The sequence below is a fragment of the Cherax quadricarinatus genome, chromosome 52 (genome assembly GCF_038502225.1).
Source record: "Cherax quadricarinatus isolate ZL_2023a chromosome 52, ASM3850222v1, whole genome shotgun sequence".
Taxonomy (NCBI): domain Eukaryota; kingdom Metazoa; phylum Arthropoda; class Malacostraca; order Decapoda; family Parastacidae; genus Cherax; species Cherax quadricarinatus.
This window is the reverse complement of record NC_091343.1, coordinates 1,703,341-1,725,098: the sequence shown is the minus strand read 5'-3', so window position 1 is coordinate 1,725,098 and position 21,758 is coordinate 1,703,341. Positions and strand designations below refer to the sequence as shown.

Sequence of the window (21,758 nt, the reverse complement as noted above, 5' to 3'; positions counted from 1 at the left end):
TACAGCGTGTGGTGTAAGTTTATACAAGTTAAAAGCAAAGACTATAACCTGTAGCTCAACACTCTCAAAAAGGTGCAAGAGCTGTAGCTCAACACTCTCAAGACAGACAATGAAAATCTTTTTGAAGTAACACAGCAACAACTATCACAGCACCAAGACACAGTACACTGTACTGGAATTACCAGAGCACCAAGACACAGTACACTGTACTGGAATTGCCACAGCACCAAGACACAGTACACTGTACTGGAATTACCAGAGCACCAAGACACAGTACACTGTACTGGAATTACCAGAACACCAAGACACAGTACACTGTACTGGAATTACCAGAGCACCAAGACACAGTACACTGTACTGGAATTGCCACAGCACCAAGACACAGTACACTGTACTGGAATTGCCACAGCACCAAGACACAGTACACTGTACTGGAATTACCAGAGCACCAAGACACAGTACACTGTACTGGAATTACCAGAGCACCAAGACACAGTACACTGTACTGGAATTGCCACAGCACCAAGACACAGTACACTGTACTGGAATTGCCACAGCACCAAGACACAGTACACTGTACTGGAATTACCAGAGCACCAAGACACAGTACACTGTACTGGAATTACCAGAGCACCAAGACAGTACACTGTACTGGAATTGCCACAGCACCAAGACACAGTACACTGTACTGGAATTGCCACAGCACCAAGACACAGTACACTGTACTGGAATTACCAGAGCACCAAGACACAGTACACTGTACTGGAATTACCAGAGCACCAAGACACAGTACACTGTACTGGAATTACCAGAGCACCAAGACACAGTACACTGTACTGGAATTGCCACAGCACCAAGACACAGTACACTGTACTGGAATTGCCACAGCACCAAGACACAGTACACTGTACTGGAATTACCAGAGCACCAAGACACAGTACACTGTACTGGAATTACCAGAGCACCAAGACACAGTACACTGTACTGGAATTACCACAGCACCAAGACACAGTACTGGAATTGCCACAGCACCAAGACAAAGTACACTGTACTGGAATTACCAGAGCACCAAGACACAGTACACTGTACGGGAATTACCACAACACCAAGACACAGTACACTGTACGGGAATTACCACAACACCAAGACACAGTACACTGTACTGGAATTACCACAACACCAAGACACAGTACACTGTACGGGAATTACCACAGCACCAAGACACAGTACACTGTACTGGAATTACCAGAGCACCAAGACACAGTACACTGTACTGGAATTACCAGAGCACCAAGACACAGTACTGGAATTGCCACAGCACCAAGACACAGTACACTGTACTGGAATTGCCACAGCACCAAGACACAGTACACTGTACTGGAATTACCAGAGCACCAAGACACAGTACACTGTACTGGAATTACCAGAGCACCAAGACACAGTACACTGTACTGGAATTACCACAGCACCAAGACACAGTACACTGTACGGGAATTACCACAACACCAAGACACAGTACACTGTACGGGAATTACCACAACACCAAGACACAGTACACTGTACTGGAATTACCACAGCACCAAGACACAGTACACTGTGCTGGAGTTACCTCAACACCAAGACACAGTACACTGTACTGGCATACCACAGCACCAAGACACAGTACACTGCTGGAGTTACCACAGCACCAAGACACAGTTCACTGTACTGGCATTACGACAGCACCAAGACAGTACACTGTGCTGGAAATATCTCAGCACCAAGACACAGTACACTGTGCTGGAAATATCTCAGCACCAAGACACAGTACACTGTGCTGGAAATATCTCAGCACCAAGACACAGTACACTGTACTGGAAATATCTCAGCACCAAGACACAGTACACTGTACTGGAAATATCTCAGCACCAAGACACAGTACACTGTACTGGAAATATCTCAGCACCAAGACACAGTACACTGTGCTGGAAATATCTCAGCACCAAGACACAGTACACTGTGCTGGAAATATCTCAGCACCAAGACACAGTACACTGTACTGGAAATATCTCAGCACCAAGACACAGTACACTGTACTGGAAATATCTCAGCACCAAGACACAGTACACTGTACTGGAAATATCTCAGCACCAAGACACAGTACACTGTGCTGGAAATATCTCATCACCAAGACAGTACTGGACTCGAGGTTTCACAGGCTAACACACCTTGAGTCACGTTAGGGTGGAACTGTGTAAATTCTTATGAAATTATTAGATTAGAGTTGGTATACAGCTCCTCAGCCTCTTAATGGTATGGAGCTTCAACCAACATATATCTTAATGGTATGGTGCTTCAACCAACATGTATCTTGATGGTATGGTGCTTCAACCAACATGTATCTTGATGGTATGGAGCCTCAACCAACATGTATCTTGATGGTATGGTGCTTCAACCAACATGTATCTTGATGGTATGGAGCTTCAACCAACATGTATCTTGATGGTATGGAGCTTCAACCAACATGTATCTTGATGGTATGGAGCTTCAACCAACATGTATCTTGATGGTATGGTGCTTCAACCAACATGTATCTTGATGGTATGGAGCCTCAACCAACATGTATCTTGATGGTATGGTGCTTCAACCAACATGTATCTTGATGGTATGGTGCTTCAACCAACATGTATCTTGATGGTATGGAACTTCAACCAACATGTATCTTGATGGTATGGAGCTTCAACCAACATGTATCTTGATGGTATGGAGCTTCAACCAACATGTATCTTGATGGTATGGAGCTTCAACCAACATGTATCTTGATGGTATGGAGCCTCAACCAACATGTATCTTGATGGTATGGAGCTTCAACCAACATGTATCTTGATGGTATGGAGCCTCAACCAACATGTATCTTGATGGTATGGAGCTTCAACCAACATGTATCTTAATGGTATGGTGCTTCAACCAACATATATCTTAATGGTATGGTGCTTCAACCAACATGTATCTTGATGGTATGGAGCCTCAACCAACATGTATCTTGATGGTATGGAGCTTCAACCAACATGTATCTTGATGGTATGGTGCTTCAACCAACATGTATCTTGATGGTATGGTGCTTCAACCAACATGTATCTTGATGTTATGGAGCTTCAACCAACATGTATCTTGATGGTATAGTGCTTCAACCAACATGTATCTTGATGGTATGGAGCTTCAACCAACATGTATCTTGATGGTATGGAGCTTCAACCAACATGTATCTTGATGGTATTGAGCCTCAACCAACATGTATCTTGATGGTATGGAGCTTCAACCAACATGTATCTTGATGGTATGGAGCCTCAACCAACATGTATCTTGATGGTATGGAGCTTCAACCAACATGTATCTTGATGGTATGGAGCCTCAACCAACATGTATCTTGATGGTATGGAGCCTCAACCAACATATATCTTAATGGTATGGTGCCTCAACCAACATGTATCTTGATGGTATGGAGCCTCAACCAACATGTATCTTGATGGTATGGAGCCTCAACCAACATGTATCTTGATGGTATGGAGCTTCAACCAACATGTATCTTGATGGTATGGAGCTTCAACCAACATGTATCTTGATGGTATGGAGCTTCAACCAACATGTATCTTGATGGTATGGAGCTTCAACCAACATGTATCTTGATGGTATGGAGCTTCAACCAACATGTATCTTTATGGTATGGAGCTTCAACCAACATGTATCTTGATGGTATGGAGCTTCAACCAACATGTATCTTGATGGTATGGAGCTTCAACCAACATGTATCTTGATGGTATGGAGCTTCAACCAACATGTATCTTGATGGTATGGAACTTCAACCAACATGTATCTTGATGGTATGGAGCTTCAACCAACATGTATCTTGATGGTATGGAGCTTCAACCAACATGTATCTTGATGGTATGGAGCTTCAACCAACATGTATCTTGATGGTATGGTGCTTCAACCAACATGTATCTTGAGAGGACTAAAGTAGAGAGGCTGAGGTTGTGGTATTATAAAGTACATTATTAACTACATAAGGAAGAATGCAAAAGAAAAAAACGGTATTTTTTTTATAAGCCAACAGAAAACGTAAACAGAGAAGACAGAACAAGAATACATCTCATAAACATTCACCTTCTTTTATCACCAGCGCTTTTTTTTTTCGTTCTTTGAGCTATGGTAATTTTTTCTTAGGAAGGATTGGTTGTCTTTGTAAGAGAAAAACCTTACCTCTCGTTAGCAACCTTGTGAGCAGCTGTGAGTACCCAGTTCTCACTGATGAGAGCGCCACCGCCCTTGTAGTTGTCATCCAAGTCTAACACCACAGCCATCCACGGGTACTCTCCGAAGTCAGCCTGCAGGCAGGTGTTGTTTACTTTACTAGGTTTAAAGCCTATCTACTGTATGATGTTACTTTAATTCCAGTTTTAGAGACACAGCCTCTCCACGTATACAACCTGGTGGACTGGTTGAACTTATATCTTTGATCATGAATAAGACATGTTTGCAACACCTGGGTATCTTTATTACCAAGTGTCTCATTCTCTCTTCACCTTGTTGGTATTGTATACCAGTAATTGTATAATAACAATAACAATAATAATAATAATAACAATAATAATAATTATATACCTCCCATGTGCTTCCTCTTGTGACCCCCGTGAGCAGTAGCTCAACACAGACGCCTGGGTTATCTCTCACCGCTTGGGTTATCTCTCACCGCTTGGGTTATCTCTCACCGCCTGGGTTATCTCTCACTGACCAGAGGTCGGCGAACATTTTTTTGGGTATTACCCCAAAACTAATTTTATATTATTTTATTTTGTCGCAGTTCTGAGTCAGGAGGAAATTCAGATGCAAGTTTGTTATAGGTAGAGTGTTGGTGATGCTGTAAATTACTGGCTTGAAGGTTGCTGATGTTGTATAACAGATAAGACACAGTCTTATCATCCTTAACAGTAAAAGCAAAATCATTCTTCCATTGTTGGTAAAACACACTAGTTTATTGTTTGTATTTCCGTCTTATACTCTTCTGTTGTTCGATCATTTTAAACAACGGTTTTCTAACTGTAACTAAAATCAATCTTAAGTATTTATTAATCAGAAAAGTACTTATGTACCGCTAGCACCGCAAGCGTAACTTGTGCGTACTGCATAAAGAGTGATGGTGCAGTCCAGTTACATCATCTGTACTTGTTCAGAACATGTTTTGATTACGATTAGCGAGTTTAACCAGCAGTTTGGACACAGTGCATATGGATGCTTAAAAAGATAATGTGATCTACCCGTGTATATATATATATATATATATATATATATATATATATATATATATATATATATATATCTATATCGTGCCGAATAGGCAGAACTTGCGATCTTGGCTTAAATAGCATCGCTCATCTTGCCATATAGGACAAGTGAAAATTTGTGTATGGAATAATTTCGCCGAAATCATTCTGAACCTAACGAAAAAAATATATTTGATTGTATTTGTTTAATACTAAATTATTGTAAAAGTATTTAAAATATATTTAGTTGGGTTAGGCTAAAATAAATTGTTCTTGTTATAATAAGGTTAGGTAAGTTTAAGATTCTTTTGGTGCAAAATTAAAAATTTTTAAATTAACATTAATGAAAAAAATATATCTTTAAACATACAAGAGAAAATTTCAGAAAGGACTATTTTAAATGAGTTCTTGCTAACTGACCAGTTTTACATATTCGGCACTTATATATATATATATAATATATATATATAATATATATATATAATATATATATATAATATATATATATATATATATATATATATATATATATATATATATAATATATATATATGTCTCGGGAGTCGCACAGAGTAGCTTCAGGAGCTGCATGCTGGTCGCAAGCCGCAGTTTGATCACAGTTGTGACATAGTCAATGTACCGTATTTAAGTTTAACAGGATGACAAGAGTGGTGTTCTTACCTCAGCAAAGTTGGGCACCCTGCCGGGTATAGGATGAGGATTCTGGATACCGCAAGCACCGGAGTTAATCTGCACTGGATTGGGAATCACCGGGTTGGGTCTTCCTACCTGGCCTGGTCCTGAAGGAACGCTGCCATCAGGGCAACACAGTTTCTGGCCTGGGCAAGCTCCCGCTGAAGGCTGTAGACATGAAATTAAATTGACAACATCTACTATATTAAAGCATACATCGAGGGTCAGTGTTCCTGGGCAGTGCCACTCATCGTATGGTGGTGCTATTTAGGCAGCCGGTCAAAGCTGAACTGCATTACAAAAAATATATTCTAGCCAATTCTCTTAAGTATTAATATATTTCTCTATATATACAAGGTATATGAGATATTTGTTGCAATAAATCTAAGCTAACATTGCATAAGTAATGTAATAATGTTAGTTCAATACTACACAACTTACCTCTGGTATCTCTAAATTAACTTTTAACATCAGTTAAGTATATTAAGTGTTGTAATGACTAAGTTCAGAGTTAATGCGCCACAGAACTTATACTCTGCTGTTCAGTAAACAATCATTGTGATATAACCAAGACTGCAAGCTCTTCCTAATAAATACAACAGTTGGTAACATGCAGTACAGTTCAGAGCAACAAGTTCCCTGAACAGTACTGTCAAGTTCATTCTTGGCTAATGTTACTTTGTAAATACACCAAAATCTGTATATTTTTGTAAAATGCTAGAAACTTTATGCATCACTTATCTTCTTCATCAATGTTGATATTGCAACTATCCTTGCAAATCGTACGAACATTTCTTACACAAATTCCTTGATTGATGTTAATTACGTGTGGCTAAGCTAGAGTGTCGTCTGTCGTTAGAAAATTACCAATTATAACATACCATAACACTGATAAATAAAAGAATTACGTAAATGAAATGCGAAGTTTTATAGTATGAAGGGAAAACAAGTACCCACCGAGGGTCCTTGAAACAAGTACCCACCGAGGGCTCTAGAAACAAGGACCCACCGAGGGTCCTTGAAACAAGGACCCACCGAGGGTCCTTGAAACAAGGACCCACCGAGGGTCCTTGAAACAAGTACCCACCGAGGGCTCTAGAAACAAGGACCCACCGAGGGTCCTTGAAACAAGGACCCACCGAGGGTCCTTGAAACAAGGACCCACCGAGGGTCCTTGAAACAAGTACCCACCGAGGGCTCTAGAAACAAGGACCCACCGAGGGCTCTAGAAACAAGTACCCACCGAGGGCTCTAGAAACAAGGACCCACCGAGGGCTCTAGAAACAAGGACCCACCGAGGGTCCTTGAAACAAGGACCCACCGAGGGCTCTAGAAACAAGGACCCACCGAGGGCTCTAGAAACAAGGACCCACCGAGGGTCCTTGAAACAAGGACCCACCGAGGGCTCTAGAAACAAGGACCCACCGAGGGCTCTAGAAACAAGTACCCACCGAGGGCTCTAGAAACAAGGACCCACCGAGGGCTCTAGAAACAAGGACCCACCGAGGGCTCTAGAAACAAGGACCCACCGAGGGCTCTAGAAACAAGGACCCACCGAGGGCTCTAGAAACAAGGACCCACCGAGGGCTCTAGAAACAAGGACCCACCGAGGGCTCTAGAAACAAGGACCCACCGAGGGCTCTAGAAACAAGGACCCACCGAGGGCTCTAGAAACAAGGACCCACCGAGGGCTCTAGAAACAAGGACCCACCGAGGGCTCTAGAAACAAGGACCCACCGAGGGCTCTAGAAACAAGGACCCACCGAGGGCTCTAGAAACAAGTACCCACCGAGGGCTCTAGAAACAAAGACCCACCGAGGGCTCTAGAAACAAGGACCCACCGAGGGCTCTAGAAACACGGTCAGCTAATTACTGTTTATGGCTGGTGAAGGGTCACTCATTCGATCGTCTTAGCATCAGTGAAATAGTGAGTGTTGTTAAGAGGAGAAGGTGGATATGAAGTGTACTTTCCAACAATTTGTTACATTCTAACATAGTACCAGAGAGTGCGAGTCCTCGTCTCCACAACTACTTATATATACACAAGTAATCAAAATTCTTCCCAGCAGGTTGGGCAACTTGACTGTAAAGTTGCCAGATTCATCATTTTTGACATTCAGAGTGTCATTTAGAATTTGAGGAAGAGTTTCCTCGTAATCTATTACAATGCTCTGGGAAACTGTTAATCATTTAATTTGTGCCGCTTCAGTTGCTATTTCTGACCTCATTCACTGTCATGTTAGCCTATATATTATATTACTTTCTTTTTCTTTGATTTTTTTATATCAAATCGTGAATTTTTGAAGATTATTTAAAAACTTAATGTTTTTTTTAAGTAACTCAGATCCAGCACAACTCTTCCAGGTTTCAGCGGTGAATATCAAGTTGATATCTCCATCAAATATACTCTTATCTGTGATATAACTCTTATCTGTGATATAACTCTTATCTGTGATATAACTCTTATCTGTGATATAACTCTTATCTGTGATATAACTCGAAGTTTAAGTGAAATCACCTCGATACAAATAGGCTCAAGCCTATTTGTATCGTTCTACTGTGATGATAATTATTTGTCTAGAAACTATCAGGCTGTTGTGGGTAGCAGACAGATGAACAGACTTTAAACGTTGAGTGTGACCAGTTCTGTGTTATGTAAAATTCCTATTGTTCTTACATTGTAAAATGTTATATATATATATATATATATATATATATATATATATATATATATATATATATATATTAGGGTAGACACACATTGCATTGATATAATACTAATAAAAAAATACTCCCTTACCAAGTTGACAATGCGAACGTCGATTTTGCCTGCTCCGAAATTTCCTCCTCCTGTCTGTGGTGGTCGTGTTGTTGTTGGTGGACTGATGGGAAAAGCTCCCACCTCAGGACACACCTGGTTCCTGGGCAGACAAACACAACCCACTATGGAATCAACTCCTGTTGGTGTACCTGGGAAAGTGCTGACGTTAGTACACCATCACTTAATATTGACTAACTTTTCTTATAGTAAACACATGTGCAAAACAATCACAGACAGGCGATCTTAACAATGCAAGACAAGCCACGGGGGGGAAGGGGGGAATCTTTAGCTCAATTACTTTCACACTTTTCAGTGCGTCATCAGGAGCTATGCAATGTTACAAGGGCAGCAACAGGAGAAACAAGGTACGTTTTTCAGAGTATGGTACAGTCATATCGGCTGGTGCCACCGCGCTACCATACTCTAAAAACTTATCTTATTTCTCCAGTTGCTGCCCTTTCAGCATTGCACAGCTCCTAATGACGCTCTCAGATGTGTGAAAGTACTTGAGTTAAAGATTTCTACCCCCATCCCCTCCGTGGCTTGTCTCGAAAGAGACAAGAACCTACGAACCTTGGGACAAGATATGCAGTGCTATAACCACCCACCCAGCCACACTAGTCAATACCTTGGAGCCCAGCGAACACTAGACGTTTTGATCCAAGGCAGCCAGCCTTCAGTCAGGTGGCATTAGCTACTGCAGGGGATGAGATGAAATAGCTAATGTCACCTGTCTGAAGGCTAGCTGCCTTGGATGAAAACTTCTAGCGTTCGCTGGGTGCCAAAGTATTGTCCCAAGGTTCGTAGGCTCAAGTCTTTCGACCAGAGATTAGTTTATATATATATATATATATATATATATAAGTAAAACTGGTCAGTTAGTTACAACTCATTTAAAATTAAGTCATTTCTAAAAAAAATTCTTATACGTTTAGAGATATATTTTTTCATTTATGTAAATGTAAAAATTAATTTTGTACCAAAAGAATCTTAGATAACTTACCTAACCTTATTATAACAAGCGCAATTTAATGTAGCCTAATTTAACTAAATACATTTTAGATAAGTTTACAATAATTTAATAATAAACAAACACAATGAAATATTTTTTCGTTGGGTTCAGAATAATGTTTTGCGAAATTATTACACGCACATTTTCACTTGCCTTATTCAGCAAAAAGAGCGCTGCTATTTAAGCCAATATCACAACTTTTACCTATTTAGGACGACAAATATATATTTGTACAAATGTACAAAGTGGCGATACTGCTGGAGACGAAACAAAAAGGAATGATGCTTCAGTGAATATTGTTGACACATTACCAGCAAAACCTGATGGAAGAGCTGATGTCCATACAGGGACGGTAGGTAATAATACGATCTTTATTTTAGCATCATACATATTTGTACGAAGGAGTGTAACAATTTGGTGAACACGACAGAAGCACCTGTATATGCAGAGCATTTCTGGTAAACTTAAGACTAACTTGAGATTAATAAGGCAATATTAGTGCTGTATTTTTATATGTGGTCATTAGGTGACCATATTTAAAATTACTGTGTCAACACATGAGAAGCTGTTTTATACATGACTGGTGGTAACTTATAGTTCTTCTGTCTTGTTCTTCATTAGGGTTTGTTCGGACTAGAAATAGAGTGTTTGGGCCGTTACCAGTGAGGAAGTTACCAGTGAGGTGGGTACCAGTGAGGTGGGTACCAGTGAGGTAGTTACCAGTGAGGTGGTTACCAGTGAGGTGGTTACCAGTGAGGTGGGTACCAGTGAGGTGGGTACCAGTGAGGTGGGTACCAGTGAGGTGGGTACCAGTGAGGTGGGTACCAGTGAGGTAGTTACCAGTGAGGTGGGTACCAGTGAGGTAGTTACCAGTGAGGTGGGTACCAGTGAGGTGGGTACCAGTGAGGTGGGTACCAGTGAGGTAGTTACCAGTGAGGTAGTTACCAGTGAGGTAGTTACCAGTGAGGTAGTTACCAGTGAGGTAGTTACCAGTGAGGTGGGTACCAGTGAGGTAGTTACCAGTGAGGTAGTCTTTTGGCTGAGTGCTTGAGTGGGGGACTTTGTTTGCTAGTTTTGTTCCTACGGTAGAGAAGAAGACATTAAGTGTGTTGGCAGTGTCTTCTGGCTGGAGGAGAGGTTCTTCTGATATCGTTTAAGCTGCACACAATATTCTACATACAAGGGGCTTTTGGCATGTACACCCAACTACTATAATTCCTTGTACAACTATGTATCATGTCCAAATAATTATTATTATTAATTATTATTATTATTCGTTAATCAATCTGTTTCGAGACAGCTCTTCAGATGCTAGAATTTCAGAAAGGGTTTTCCAGGTCTTTTCATATTACCTTTTATGTCATAAAATCTGTTTTCGTAATACAGTTTTTTAGACCTTATTAATTTAGTAAGTATTGACGAGTAACATTTTGTCAGTTCCTTCGTAATTAGACCCATTCTGTACTGTTTTTCATATAGATGTTTTTTATCAATAGAATTAAGGATTGTGTTTTTTTTTTTTTTGGTAAAAAAAGTATGAATACATTTATCAATATCGAGGTAGACTGATACCTCACTCTGTCAGTCACTGTTACTTAATGCTGAAATGAAGTTTTTAACTGATGACTCGTCATGTAGTCAGAAAGTGATCTTACTTGTGTCCTGGGCAATTTATATAAGTTGGTTACGACAAAGGTTGGTTAGTGGTCAGTGGTGTTATCTGTGATTATGTCTGCTTTTAGTGCGGATATTGTGTTGTCCAGATGTGGTGAAGAAATGTGGAACTTGACTCGGAGAGTCAAGCATCAAGTGCTCATAGTGGTTGTGAATTCAATTATTTGTGAGTGGTGATGGAGGAGGTTAAAGTTGAAGTTACCTGTGAGTATCAGGTGTTTATTCATCTTTATGTCTCTTATCATGTTCTTAAAGTTTTCACAAAAAACGTAAATATTGGAGTAAGGTACTCTGATGATTGTTCCTTCTGTTAAAGGTTAAGGTTTTTGGATTTAAATTTAGCAAATGTATATTCACCATATTCATCATTTGTGCATCGGAGTAGTGGAGAAACAAAAACAATGCACCAGTAGGGAACGTAGCCACAAAAAAAAAAAAAACTAGCAAACAAAATTCCAATCTACGCAAATTCTATGCCTTGGGTATCTGGAGACATGGTATACCTGGTAAAACAGGTGGGACATGCATCTTTCACCATCCCCAAAATTGCCGCATCCGCATGACAACAGGAAGGTGCAACTCCCCTTCCTGCAACTTTAATATATATATATATATAATCTCGTGCCGAATATGTAAAACTGGTCAATTAGCAAGAACTCATTCAAAATTAAGTCCTTTCTAAAATTTTCTCTTATACGTTTAAAGATATATTTTTTTCATTAATGTTAATGTAAAATTTTTTAATTTTGCTCCAAAAGAATCTTAGAAAACTTACCTAACCTTATTATAAAAATAACAATTTTAGCCTAACCCAACTAAATATATTTTAGATTTGTTTACAATAATTTAATACTAAAACAATGAAATATATTTTTTTTTCGTTAGGTTCAGAATGATTTTGGCGAAATTATTGCATACACAAATTTTCACTTGTCCTATATGGCAAGATGAGCGATGCTATTTAAGCCAAGATCTCAAGTTCTGCCTATTCGGCACGATATATATATATATATATATATATATATATATATATATATATATATATATATATATATATATATATATATATATATATATATATATATATATATATATATAATATATATATATATATATATATATACACAAGAAATTCGCAAGAGCAGGCGAAACACACACAAACACTGATCTCTGGCTGAAGGAGACTCGAACCTACTAGGGAGGGTGACCCAAAAAGAAAGAAAATCCCCAAAAAGAAAATACTTCCATCTTCATTCAACACTTTCACCTCACTCGCACATAATCACTGTTTTTGCAGAGGTACCCAGAATACAACAGTTTAGAAGTATATACATATAAAAATACACAATATATCTCTCCAAACTGCCAAAATCCCAAACCCCTCCTCAAGAGTGCAGGCATTGTACTTCATTTCCAGGACTCAAGTCCGGTTATATAAAATAACCGGTTTCCCTGAATCCCTTCACTAAATATTACCCTGCTCACACTCCAACAGATCGTCAGGTCCCAAGTATCATTCGTCTCCATTCACTCCTAACACGCTCATGCACGCTTGCTGGAAGTCCAAGCCCCTCGCCCACAAAACCTCCTTTACCCCCTCTTTCCAACCCTTTCGAGGACGACCCCTACCCCTCTTTCCTTCCCCTATAGATTTATATGCTTTCCATGTCATTCTACTTTGATCCATTCTCTCTAAATGACCAAACCACCTCAACAACCCCTCTTCTGCCCTCTGACTAATGCTTTTATTAACTCCACACCTTCTAATTTCCACACTCCGAATTTTCTGCATAATATTTACACCACACATTGCCCTTAGACAGGACATCTCCACTGCCTCCAACCGTCTCCTCGCTGCTGCATTTACCACCCAAGCTTCACATCCATATAAGAGTGTTGGTACTACTATACTTTCATACATTCCCTTCTTTGCCACCATAGATAACGTTTTTTGACTCCACATATACCTCAACGCACCACTCACCTTTTTTCCCTCATCAATTCTATGATTAACCTCATCCTTCATAAATCCATCCGCCGACACGTCAACTCCCAAGTATCTGAAAAATTCACTTCTTCCATACTCCTCCCCAATTTGATATCCAATTTTTCTTTATCTAAATCATAATATATATATATATATATATATATATATATATATATATATATATATATAATATATATATATGTACATATACATTGTCTCTACGTCCACAGCAGGGCTCAAACCTGCTAACTCTATTAACGGGTTCGAGTCCTGTTGTGGACGTCGAGACAATGTGTGTAAATATTAAGCATATATGCAGTAAGATCACAGTAAACAGGTGACATCACAATATGCAGAAAAACGCTGAAAAAATAGTGAAATTTCAAGCGCTTTCGTGACTTCTCACATTATGAAGGAAATGAACTGCATAATTCCTTGATAATGTGAGAAGTCACGAAATCGCTTGTAATTTCGTAATTTTTTCACAGTTGTTGTTCGTCTATATGATTTAAATATAATACACTAACTGATGTCTTGCCAAACCAGAAGAAAGCAACGAAAGAAGTGAGCGCATACGTTCACCAGTTGTACAAGAAAAACTGACTTACCTTGAGGGTTGCCTAGTACAGGAGGGAGACCCAGCTCTGGGCCGACAAGGCCGAGCCTGGTGGCAGCATTACGCTGGGCCTCCACAGCCGCGGCCACACACACACATATACACCACCACAATCTGTAAGCAGAATGACAAATAACTCGCTACTCCAATTATGTATTGGAATCTATTGAATATGTTAAATAAGTGGGCGGTGAAGTATATAATTGTTATTTGAGTTTTGTACCACCTCGGCAGCTTGCTCCACCAAGATGGGGGCAAAGAAATAAACATTTACCATAATTCATTCAATAGCTGTCTGGCTAGAAGCGCATGGGTACCACAGTTCAATCGACAATCCAGATCACATTATAATAATCGTATTAATAATAATAAATAATAATAATAATAATAATTGTACTGCTGTTGTGATTTACATTTCGCGCTCATGTTTATCGCGTAACTGTGATAAACCACCTCACTTACTGGGAATGCTTGACGTGCCTAAATCTGTACTCCCTAGAATGCAGGAGGGAGAGATACATGATTATATACACCTGGAAAATCCTAGAGGGACTAGTACCAAACTTGCACACGAAAAATCACTCCCTGTGAAAGCAATAGACTCGGCAGACGGTGCAACATCCCCCCCAATGAAAAACAGGGGTGTCACTAGCACGATAAGAGACAACACAATAAGTGTCAGGGGCCCAAGACTGTTCAACTGCCTCCCAGCATACATCAGGAGGATTACCAATAGACCCCTGGCTGTCTTCATGCAAGCACTGGACATTCACCTACAGTCAGTACCTGACCAGCCGGGCTATGGTTCGTATGTTGGACTATGTGCGGCCAGCAGTAACAGCCTGGTTGATCAGGCTCTGATCCACCAGGAGGACTGGTCACAGACCGGGCCTCGGGGGCGTTGATCCCCGGAACTCTGTCCAGGTATATTCCAAGTAGACAGGTGCTGCCACCTGTCAGGGCACAGGCCTACCTAGAGTTCACTCCACGAGTCAGTAAGTTTATTCAGGTATACACAAATACAGTTACATAGATTATGATACATAGCAGCATATATGTACAGAACCAAGAATAAACCAAACAAGCCAAAGTGACTTATTTCCATTGGGGTCCTACCTATTCTTTTCTATTGCACCAGACAGACTACCCAGACTACCAGGCCAGAGCGTGGCAAGGCCAGGCACAGAACACTGCCCGCACAGTAACCCAATAAAACTAAGGCATGCCTCTGAAGAAATATTACTCACCCCACCCGAGCAATACCCTTCATGTATCTAGTGACAATGGTGACCACGAATCAACACCATTGTATAATAATAATGATAATAATAACTAATAAAAATAATAATATTAGTAATCTTTATTTCTATATATGATAATCTACGTAACTGTATTTGTGTTAACCTGAATACTTACTTACTAACTATCGCAACAACACCACAGAAGCTATATTACTAAAATAAGATGGACAATAATACGTTTTTCCTATTGTTTTGATGCTGGATTTAAAAAAAAAAAAAACGGATTTTCATACAAATGAGGCCAGATGAGGAGGGTTAGAGGAGATTTGGAGCCTATCCAAGGAAGAAAATATCGAATTCCTCAGATCAAGAGCCCTTTCTCCGTGGCAGGGAATAACTCCCTGTAATAGTAGCTATGAAGCTACAGTACAACAAGTTCATAATGATCAACTTTCCTTCTGTATAGGAACTCAAGTTCGCAAAAAGTAATTCAGTTCCAAGAGGCCAAATACCCTGGATCAAGAGCACCTTTGCTGCAGCAAGTGTTCCTCAGAGAGCCAGTGATCATATATTATTTTATATTTTAGAAAGCTTTTAGAGATAATCTTTTAAAAGAGTTTACGGAGCGAGAAAATAAAATCAATATTAAAATTTATTACCAATGTTGATGACCAGAGGAACTGGACCTTTCCTCCCCTGTTGATGACCAGAGGAACTGGACCTTTCCTCCCCTGTTGATGACCAGAGGAACTGGACCTTTCCTCCCCTGTTGATGACCAGAGGAACTGGACCTTTCCTCCCCTGTTGATGACCAGAGGAACTGGACCTTTCCTCCCCTGTTGATGACCAGAGGAACTGGACCTTTCCTCCCCTGTTGATGACCAGAGGAACTGGACCTTTCCTCCCCTGTTCATGACCAGAGGAACTGGACCTTTCCTCCCCTGTTCATGACCAGAGGAACTGGACCTTTCCTCCCCTGTTCATGACCAGAGGAACTGGACCTTTCCTCCCCTTCCATAGAACAAATCTAAATAAATCCACTTCTATTTGACCTCACAAATGGGAAAATTTCCTCTTGTGAAATTCAGCTGCCAAACACAAGGACAAGTTGTTTCAAACTGGAAAATTTAAATACATTACTCACGAAATCTTAACACGATTGCAAATAAACCAGGGTACGGATGGGGTTAGAACCCATGGTGAATGAGTGGTAGAACTCCAGGCCAGCGCGTAAACCACTGCACCAGCTGGCTACATGCGCTCAAACCCGACCCGTTCCCTGGTTTGAATAAATGGTTTAAAAAAAAACCCAAGTTGATAAATGCTATACTTTGGGTATCTTTATTTCCAAAATGTTTCGCCAGCCAGTGGCTTCTTCAGTCCACTTGAGAAAAGAACGATGGAAGACGAAGAGAAGTTTGAGGTAATCAGTCCCTCAACCTGGAGTGGATGTGTTCAGTGCATCAACGCGTCACCTGTTTGAAGAATATATGCTCAACTAAGCGAAGATGCTGCAGGGACTGATTGCCTCAAAGTCCTCCTCATCTTCCACCTTTCTCTGAATTGGACTGAAGAAGTCACTGGCTGGCGAAAAAGTTTAAAGAATAAAGATACCCAAATGTTGCACAAGTGTCTCATTCATCAAACTGTATTATATCAGTCATTGCATGATGTGAGAAAGTCATCTTGTACTGCATAACCCCAGCCCCTGTCAGTGCACCGAAAGAAAGTGCAGAATGTGGCATAAGTTTCGTATACAGTTAAATATTAGTCTTGAAGACTGAAAGGCAATCAGGAAATGTGTTCACAGTCTTCGCAGACTTTCCACCCTCAACGTGGACACTCCTTAGACGACACCAGTCAACAACATCAAGTCTGCTGCCTCCAGTGGATAACACTAAGCTGCCACTGGGAACACTGAAGGAGGCCTAAGCTGCCACTAGGAACACTGAAGAAGGCCTACTGGCAAACTTGTGATGTAGTCCAGCTGGGCTTGTGAGGTCTCTGGAGAGACCTAATTTAACCAATTATATGGTCACACCTTGCCTTGGCAAACGTCTGTAGCCACGCCCACGTCTGAGGTCTTTTGTTCTTGACGCCTCAGACCTAGGCCTCAGGTTGTACACGTGGTTGTGGAGGGTGCTTGGACCACCATAAAAGCCCAAGGAAGAGCTGAGTAGGGAGATTCGAGCAGAGCTCTGGCCTGTGAGCAGAGCTGAGCTGGAGAGTCTTGGGAGGAGAGACTGTTGGAGACTTTGGGCAGAGTACTGGCTTGGAGCAGTACTCGTGCTGTGTAGGTCTTGGGACCTGTGGCTTAGTTCCTGTAGTGAACTGTCCTCTGTACTATATTGTAAGTTATATTCATTTTGGTCAAGTTGATTGTGTTCCCTGTCTCACTGCTTATGTGTACCACCCCATTTATCTAAACCACAATAATGTTCTGTTCCCAAATATATTATGGTACAAAGACGTAATAATAAACTGTGTTTGAGTAGAATAATAATATTCACTGTCCCCGTTATTTGCTATTCCTATTTCTTATATTTTATTATGTTTATATATGAGTGAAGAGTGGGCGAGGTATATGTTAGTGAGTATTGTAGAGTTAATGAGTGTCGTGGTGGTCACCACTGACCTGTCATTACCTACCTACCTCCGCTAATCATCTCACTCCTACCACCTCGCCTGTCTCTCCCCTCCCTACATAATCCCTTACTCCCATATTCCCCTTATATCCTATTCAATCATTACCCCCCTACATGACAAACTCGTCTAACATTTTACTGATAACTCGATATTACTTCTAACGTTGCCACACATTTTTCTTATGGTCACCTGATCTAGTTCTCTGTATTAGGACTGAAGGAGTGTTGCAACCCCTGAATGGGTTACAATGATTATTATGTATATATATAATGTATATTATCTTTTCATATAATTTTATATTGCTTATATTTGCGATAATAGCTAAATCGCAAATGTATTGCCTTATATTGTTATTTGACGTAGCTTATGTTGTTAGGATGTACATAATATTTGCTCAGTTAGTCTTGATTGTCAAACTACTGTAATTATCGCTTGTCGCTCGTTATACTGTCGGCTTCTGAGCTGTGCTGTCCACGGAGCTATCACGTGATCGAGGGGGGGGTGTCCTCACCTCTTGTGAAGTATTCAGTCTGCTCTAGACTCGCTTGGTGGTTGGACAGATTGTTTGTCTGATTATTCTTGTTAGTTCTGTAGAACTCTGTTCACAGAACATTGTATAGACTGATTTTCGACGTTGTACTGAGGTTGTGTGTCGCTTAGACACTCTGAACATCTCAGGTCCTTAGCGATAGCTTCTGACCTAATTTTGTACTGGTTCCTGTGTATTGTCACAGTCGGGTGTTTCCTATGCTGAACTTAGACTCAGTAGTAAGGGAGTTTTGTAACTTTTGTGGAGGATCTGCTGATGGTCCCTACTTAGTGTCGTTATATTATCTCCCAGTTCCTGATTCTGTGTCGCAGTCGCATATTGCATTGCTATTGGGCTTAGCATTCTTTGTTGTTCAAGCAGACTGTTCGGGTTGCCAGTCGGTCAAGAAGTTAGTTTGAGGACTTTGTCAGTCACTTGTTTAAGTCTTATTCGAGTCTTTAGACATAGCTAACTACTTAAGAGCACTTACACACATACACACTTGTACATATTTGTAATATCTTATTAAATGTTAATGTACCTGACGGTACTTAAGAATTATAAATGTGATATGTGCTTTCAGCACAATAATATTGAACTCGAGAGATTGATTTTATTTTGATTGCTGTGATTTAATTTACTTTGATAATATACCTCTAGACTTAATAAATTTATTAAATTTTAATTTCTCTAGTTAATAGCCTACCAGTTGTAATCCTAAAGCGCTATTGAACCATACTGAATTTTAATGGATAATTGGACAAGGATACTGACTACTTGTTACGAAAACCCAGTAACAGGCTGGATGCTAGAAGGGCAGTCCTTTCTAGTATTCACTGGAGATCTCTAAGCTTTTAGAATCGCGTTTTTTGTAACAAGGAGCCACTCGTGGCGAAACATTTCATCAAATATGAGGATGTTGCCAGTAATACCCACCAAGAGCTAGGGGCTTGCTAGCACCAACATCACTGTAGCCACCGTGGCTGCAGCCATCAAAGGCATCACTATGAAATGAAGTCCTACACCTTTTTCTTCTCTGGCAATCGTCTTCATCAACCCCCTATTCACACTGCTCCAGGAAATATTTAGGGAAGACAAACAGAAGTCTCTCCGCCTGAGTGAACATCGAGGAGCTTGCAACAGACAATTTAAGCAACGCCTATGTCCAGGACAACATGGGTTTAGAGCAGGTCGCTCCTGCCTCTCGCAACTGCTAGACTACTATGACATGGTCTTGGATGCACTAGCAGAATGCAATAGTATACACAGACTGCAAAGTCCTTCGACAAGTGCAATCGTAGTGCGTGCTAAATGAATAATTTAGTACGCAGATGCATCTTCAACTTTCTAAGCAATAGAACTCAAAGAGTAATGGTAAACAGAGTTAAGTCGGAGGCTGGCACAGGAAAAGCTCTGTTCGCCCTCATCCCGTTCCTCATCCTCATATCAGACAGATAGAGATGTAAACCATAGCATCGTGTCTTTTGCAGAAGATACTAGAATGTGCGTGAGTGTCATCCATTGAGGACACAGTAAATCTCCAGTAAGATGTAAACAAAGTTTCCAATGGGCCATGAAAAATAATATGATGTTCAGTGAGGACAAATTTCAGTTAATCAGTTGCCGAACCCTTGGGGAAATAAAAGCTAGAACGAAGTATACTACAAACTCTAATGACAACAGAGCGAAAAAGTAATGTGAAGAAGTTAGTGTCAGAATCTCACATTCAAGGATCACAACAGTGTTACCGTCACATCTGCCAGGAAAATGATAAGATGGGTAATGAAAACAGGCGAGTTAAAGCAACATCTTGGGATCTTGACACAGGGAGTTCTCCAGCTCTTGCCTAACTTACAGGCATGACCTACTGACACCAGTGTATTTTTGCACTAGTGACTGCCTCCTGATGCTTCAACTCGCCTCTATACAGTATATAAACCACTTCTATACACAGGCTGTATTTTTCTCAAGATTGATGGACTGAACACATTGACTCCAGACTGAGGGACTGATTACCTCAAACTCCTCCTCATCTTCCACTGATTTTTTCTATAATGGGCTAAAGAAACCACTGGCTGGCGAAAGGTTTCCATAATAAAGATTCCCAAATGTTGCACGTGTTTCATTCTTCAACACAACGATATCTTGATACAGAGGACATATTCCACAATTTCATCGCTACTAGTTATGAGTTAGAAAGGTTGGATTCCAGAGGCACCTGCTTAGCACGAGCCAATAGTACTCCATCGTCCTCATGCTTCTAGTACTGGACCCAGTCTCCTGTAACGTCTTCGAAATCGCCTATACATCACCTTCGACAGTATTTAGACTTCATTCTCATGCTGAAGCTGCATGTTGTTCCAGATCATGGAGCCGAGCTCTTTTCCAGGCTGAAAGACTGACCACCTCAACTATTTCTCCGAGGTTGATGGACTGATTACAACACGTGTGCCTTGCCACTTATCCTGCTACCTAAAATCCATTTTCTGTATTTGACTGAAGCCTACCGCATAGGCCAAAAGTTTTAGCAATAAAGATACCCAACTGTTTCACATGTCTTACCCTTCAATTTGGAGCTGCATAGCATGGGCCAGCAGGCCTGCTGCAGTGCTCCTTTATTCTTATGTTCTTATTCTTGACCCTTGAATGTTAGAAGTGATCAAGGTGAGATGACCGAACCATTTTTAATAAAGACATGTTTGTTAATATGTCGTTATCCAGACAAATTTATACCAGACATTTCCCGGCTACATTGTAACTGCACCTGTCACATTCCGTTTTCAGATTATTCAGTAATAATAATAATCAGTTCATCTACTCGATTTAGTTTTACAATCACTACAAATATATTTTATAACTGTTAATCCTGGGTCTGTAAGGTTGGTGTCATAGAGACGAGTTTTTTAAAGTAACAGTAAGACCCACGACGTACCTCATCACAGTATATGAGTGGAAGACGTGATGGCAACACAACAACCACCCGTCCTGGAGACACACTGACCTCCATCCTGAGCTCACCTCCTTTATATACCCGCCGGTGACTGCCATTTTATATCTAGTTGGTTAATTGGACTTCCAACTGATCGACTACTCAAAGAGTCATTGAGGGAACATTGTCACCTGTTAACCACCAGTCATTTATACTTTAATCCCTAAAACAGGGATCACAGTAAATTCTCAACACACACATACAAACACTTATCCATATGTAATCTGTTCATTACCAGTTAGAAATATTT

At 40.4% G+C, this 21,758-nt stretch overlaps 1 protein-coding gene across 1 annotated transcript in view; it reads right to left on the bottom strand.

The window, feature by feature from the left end:
• LOC128696795 (phenoloxidase-activating factor 2-like) overlaps positions 1–21,527 on the bottom strand; it is a 65,923-nt gene extending 44,396 nt beyond the window's left edge. The window contains exons 1-5 of the mRNA XM_070096007.1: positions 21,452–21,527; positions 14,096–14,217; positions 8,794–8,963; positions 5,982–6,161; positions 4,240–4,364 (exon numbers count right to left, since the gene is read on the bottom strand). Of these exons, the coding sequence (XP_069952108.1) occupies positions 4,240–4,364; positions 5,982–6,161; positions 8,794–8,963; positions 14,096–14,217; positions 21,452–21,456 (602 nt within the window). The 5' untranslated portion in view covers positions 21,457–21,527. The remainder of the gene's footprint in view (positions 1–4,239; positions 4,365–5,981; positions 6,162–8,793; positions 8,964–14,095; positions 14,218–21,451) is intronic.
• Positions 21,528–21,758: the final 231 nt, after the last annotated feature.